A 5,573-nucleotide genomic window follows, 5' to 3' on the forward strand; every position below is an offset into this window, starting at 1 on the left:
CGGGCCGCCCGCTGGCCGGTTGTCCGCTCACCCATGAAGCGGCTGGCAAGGTCCCCCGCGCGACGCAAGCAAGGGTCGTGCACGCGCAAGCTTGCTCTGAATTGGCCAACTCGCCTCGGAACTTTTGGTTTTCGACGAACGACCGGCAGGACAGTGGCCCAACTCATTCCCCTCGCGCATTCAAATTGCGGTGCCGCCGAGAGAACGCGACGGCGGCGTCACGCACGCCGGCCTGTGGACCAGTGCGTCGGGCCGTGGTGACGTCACCGCCCGCTTTAGTTCGGTCCGGCCCGCGACCGGTGCGTGCGCGCGCTTGTGACGTCCTGACCCCGACGTCACACGTTGACGCCGAGAACGTGGGACACTGTTCGCGTTTGGCATCGGCGTGAGGCGCTACTCCGTAATTGACGTCAAGTGCCACAAGGTGGCGCCGTTGTTCCACTTTTAGCTTTTTTGAAACCGCATCTTTTTTTTGGGGGGGGGCGTTGCTCGAACTTTGACTCTTTTGTTTGATTTTGATTTTTTTTTTTTTTACATTTGCCGTTTCAGGATTTCACTCCTTGAATTTCTTTTTGAAATCCCCCGTTTCTGTTTTGCAAAACATGCGGAATTTTACTTTAATGTCGAAAGGACCATTCATGGGACTGCGTGGACTCGCGAAAAAGTAGTAGCCCCCCTTCTAAAAATTATTTTCGATCTTCTGGGGGCTTCCCCACTTCGATGTTTTAGGATCATCAAACAAATGTCAAGAACGGACAAAGAAAACCTGGGTCAACACAAATGCCGTTTTGCAATGGTGATTTATGTCGCTGGCGCCAGTATCGAGTGGATTGGTTGCCATGACAACTAAAATATTATTTATTTGAGCTTGATGTTTGTGAAGGCGTGTTTTCATGTGAACCTTCATATTTATGTTTTTCTTTAAATCTCTTCAAGATGTTATTTGGGATGTTTTCTCAACGATCGTTTCCGGTTCAGGGTCACGTGTGGTGGATGGCGAGGGAGTTCGGGAGAGAGACGAAACGATACCGTCTGGTCGACTTTATTTTAGATGATCTACTTTTGGTTTAACAAGGTGCACACGGTATGTATTTGTTTTTTGCTTATTTACTTCATGCCTTGTCAAAGAGATGATTGTAATGTTGATTGTTGTTTGAAATATGTTCCACGAATCAAACGTTTTCGGACATCAGTTCGAGGCGTCGTCCTTGACCAGGGAAGATACAATTTGACTTCTTGGGGGACGAGGGGTGACTTTTCAAAGCTACCTGAGCCTGTGTGGAAAACTACGTTGCCCCCTTTTTTGATCCCAATTTGACTGCGGCTGTTATGGCAACGTTTTTTTTTCTCCAGTTGATTTTCACTGAGCACAGCCAAGTGCCACGACCTCCAGAGCTGCTCAATCAACAAATCAGCCAAATGGAACTCGTCGGAGGGCGGCCCGGTGGTCCAGCGGTTAGCGCGTCGACCTCACAGCGCAGAGGTGCGGGCTTCAATTCTGGCTCTGGCCTCCCTGTGTGGAGTTTGCATGTTCTCCCCATGCCTGTGTGGGTTTTCTCCGGGCACTCCAGTTTCCTCCCACAAAAACATACGTGGCAGGTTAATGGAACACTCCAAATCGTCGCGAGGTGTGAATGTGAGCGCGGATGGTTGTTCGTCTCTGTGTGCTCTGCGATTGGTTGCCAACCAGTTCAGGGTGTCCCCTGCCTACTGCCCAAAGACAGCTGGGATAGGCTCCAGCACCCCCCGCGACCCTTGTGAGGATAAGCAGTGTTAGTGTTCAAATATAAAAGTGGCTGAAAATAATAGTAATTTTTTTTTTGAGGAATGAAAACATCTTTTGACTAACAGTCCTACTTAACTACAATGTTTTACTGTTAATCATGGAACTGGGGAGCTAATTATTTGTAAAATGTTAGAACCACTGTACATAATTGACCTATTCACTTTTTTGTGATATTTTTTGGATGGTGTGTGAGATTTTTCTCATGAAAAATATAACTTGGCTCAATAAAGGTTGGGAAACAGAATTAAAGTAAACCTCTTAACGTTTAATAGTATAGTTGCTATACTTGTTTCTCACTTACTCTCATAATATCAATGAAAAATATACATGTGCTTTTTTAAAATTGTTGTTTCTTCCAAAGACTGAACCGGGAGTCACAGCTTGGAGTTGAAGCGGATTACGTGGGACAGGAGAAGTGAACTAATCTCTTTTTGTCAATGGACGCTACAGCTTCGTGTTTGCTTTCAAAACTTAGCTTGTAGCAGACGTGCACATTTTCAGCATGATGTCTCTAATCCACTGGTAAAAGGTCACTTTGATCCTCTCCTCTTTCATCTGCGAGAACGTGGGACACTGTTCGCGTTTGGCATCGGCGTGAGGCGCTACTCCGTAATTGACGTCAAGTGCCACAAGGTGGCGCCGTTGTTCCACTTTTAGCTTTTTTGAAACCGCATCTTTTTTTTTGGGGGGGGGGGCGTTGCTCGAACTTTGACTCTTTTGTTTGATTTTGATTTTTTTTTTTTTTACATTTGCCGTTTCAGGATTTCACTACTTGAATTTCTTTTTGAAATCCCCCGTTTCTGTTTTGCAAAACATGCGGAATTTTACTTTAATGTCGAAAGGACCATTCATGGGACTGCGTGGACTCGCGAAAAAGTAGTAGCCCCCCTTCTAAAAATTATTTTCGATCTTCTGGGGGCTTCCCCACTTCGATGTTTTAGGATCATCAAACAAATGTCAAGAACGGACAAAGAAAACCTGGGTCAACACAAATGCCGTTTTGCAATGGTGATTTATGTCGCTGGCGCCAGTATCGAGTGGATTGGTTGCCATGACAACTAAAATATTATTTATTTGAGCTTGATGTTTGTGAAGGCGTGTTTTCATGTGAACCTTCATATTTATGTTTTTCTTTAAATCTCTTCAAGATGTTATTTGGGATGTTTTCTCAACGATCGTTTCCGGTTCAGGGTCACGTGTGGTGGATGGCGAGGGAGTTCGGGAGAGAGACGAAACGATACCGTCTGGTCGACTTTATTTTAGATGATCTACTTTTGGTTTAACAAGGTGCACACGGTATGTATTTGTTTTTTGCTTATTTACTTCATGCCTTGTCAAAGAGATGATTGTAATGTTGATTGTTGTTTGAAATATGTTCCACGAATCAAACGTTTTCGGACATCAGTTCGAGGCGTCGTCCTTGACCAGGGAAGATACAATTTGACTTCTTGGGGGACGAGGGGTGACTTTTCAAAGCTACCTGAGCCTGTGTGGAAAACTACGTTGCCCCCTTTTTTGATCCCAATTTGACTGCGGCTGTTATGGCAACGTTTTTTTTTCTCCAGTTGATTTTCACTGAGCACAGCCAAGTGCCACGACCTCCAGAGCTGCTCAATCAACAAATCAGCCAAATGGAACTCGTCGGAGGGCGGCCCGGTGGTCCAGCGGTTAGCGCGTCGACCTCACAGCGCAGAGGTGCGGGCTTCAATTCTGGCTCTGGCCTCCCTGTGTGGAGTTTGCATGTTCTCCCTGCGCCTGTGTGGGTTCTCTCCGGTTTCCTCCCACATTCCCACATTAGTCCAAGATGGCGCCCGAGTAGGCAGCCGTCGGCAAGTGCTCTCATGAGCCTTGCTTTTTTAGTTGTTTTTCTGTTTGTTTTGTCACTTTGTGTCTGTTGTTACGTCGTGTGGACCTGATGTGGACTCTTTTTCAGCATTTTTTGGCTACGACATTCATGAAGGAGGAGACTCGGTGCTTGGTGGTTGCGCCTTCTCGGCAGCATGGGTATGCCAGCACTGATTTTGATAGGGAGGAATGTCGGTGCCATTTGACTGTCGTTGTTGGACAGCTCCGGGGCGCTTGTGTCTTGCGCCTGTAATGGGCAGCATTTTCACAGCCCCGCTTTGTTCAGCGGAGAGATCGGTGCTGTTGAACGGTCTGCGGCTGGATGGATGCAAGGCTTGAGGAGCCGACGATGAGAAGAAAGGAGCGTCAGGTGTGAGCGCGGATGGTTGTTGGCCTCTGTGTGCCCTGCGATGGGCTGGCAACCGGTTCAGGGTGTCCCCCGCTGACTGCCCGAAGACAGCTGGGACAGGCTCCAGCACCCCCCGCGACCCTTGTTAGGATAAAGCAACTCAGAAAATGGATGGATGGACGGACGTTGAGCGAAATCAAAAATGGTCGGCGTAAAAAGTTGTGATTTTGTGAAAATCTGAAAAATGAGGAGGAAAAAGGTTTTCTATGACAAAGTCATATTTTGGGGTGTAAAAAGTTGTACAAAAATCATTGGAACCCTGAATTCCACACCCGAAGCCTGGCTTGAAAGCTTCCTGCTCTTCGATAGCCTCAGCCTATTTACCAAGCCGAACGCCCAATTCATTCATCATCATCAGGACCCAGGACACGCATTGTCTGTCGCAACATTTCTGGGCGGAGTCAGGTGATGCGCGAATTGTGTGACATCATAGGGAGGCTGTTGAACAACAACACCAAGGCGACTTCTTTTCCCCCTCATTTAATGGAGCTCGGGCCAAGGCGTCGGTGACGGACGGGGCGGGTGGGGTCTCATCTGTTGTAAGGATGCATGGAGGCCGACGCTGACTTGATGTTGGTTTTGATGCCTGGCATCTTGCCTGAAAGAAAAAGAAAAATGAAAACACCTTCAAACCCGAATCACGGCTTGAAATGTTCCCGCAAAGCCTCGGCCTTGTCTGATGGCAACAGGAAGTGAGGTCCTACCTGGCTGTCCTTGCTGCTGGGGGGGTCCTCCCAGGGGCCCCTGCTGGCCGGCGGCCCCCATGGTGACCTGCTGCAAGGTGGGGGGCCCGCCGGGCATCAGGGCTCCCGGCGGGCCCGCACTTTTGGTTTAACAAGGTGCACACGGTATGTATTTGTTTTTTGCTTATTTACTTCATGCCTTGTCAAAGAGATGATTGTAATGTTGATTGTTGTTTGAAATATGTTCCACGAATCAAACGTTTTCGGACATCAGTTCGAGGCGTCGTCCTTGACCAGGGAAGATACAATTTGACTTCTTGGGGGACGAGGGGTGACTTTTCAAAGCTACCTGAGCCCGTGTGGAAAACTACGTTGCCCCCTTTTTTGATCCCAATTTGACTGCGGCTGTTATGGCAACGTTTTTTTTTCTCCAGTTGATTTTCACTGAGCACAGCCAAGTGCCACGACCTCCAGAGCTGCTCAATCAACAAATCAGCCAAATGGAACTCGTCGGAGGGCGGCCCGGTGGTCCAGCGGTTAGCGCGTCGACCTCACAGCGCAGAGGTGCGGGCTTCAATTCTGGCTCTGGCCTCCCTGTGTGGAGTTTGCATGTTCTCCCTGCGCCTGTGTGGGTTCTCTCCGGTTTCCTCCCACATTCCCACATTAGTCCAAGATGGCGCCCGAGTAGGCAGCCGTCGGCAAGTGCTCTCATGAGCCTTGCTTTTTTAGTTGTTTTTCTGTTTGTTTTGTCACTTTGTGTCTGTTGTTACGTCGTGTGGACCTGATGTGGACTCTTTTTCAGCATTTTTTGGCTACGACATTCATCAAGGAGGAGACTCCGTGCTTTGGG

The 5,573-nt window shown here is 48.3% G+C and overlaps 2 protein-coding genes across 2 annotated transcripts in view; both read right to left on the reverse strand.

The window, feature by feature from the left end:
- glulb (glutamate-ammonia ligase (glutamine synthase) b) overlaps window positions 1-378 on the reverse strand; it is a 6,144-nt gene extending 5,766 nt beyond the window's left edge. The window contains exon 1 of the mRNA XM_019871777.1: window positions 32-378. The gene's annotated coding sequence lies outside the window, so the exon portion shown is untranslated. The remainder of the gene's footprint in view (window positions 1-31) is intronic.
- A 3,870-nt stretch (window positions 379-4,248) lies between these two features.
- Window positions 4,249-5,573, reverse strand: part of med8 (mediator complex subunit 8) — a 4,247-nt gene continuing 2,922 nt past the window's right edge. The window contains 2 exon segments of the mRNA XM_019871780.1: window positions 4,249-4,638; window positions 4,745-4,891. Of these exon segments, the coding sequence (XP_019727339.1) occupies window positions 4,571-4,638; window positions 4,745-4,891 (215 nt within the window). The 3' untranslated portion in view covers window positions 4,249-4,570.

This window comes from Hippocampus comes, unplaced genomic scaffold, assembly GCF_001891065.2.
Source record: "Hippocampus comes isolate QL1 unplaced genomic scaffold, H_comes_QL1_v1.1 scaffold307, whole genome shotgun sequence".
Taxonomy (NCBI): Eukaryota; Metazoa; Chordata; class Actinopteri; order Syngnathiformes; family Syngnathidae; genus Hippocampus; species Hippocampus comes.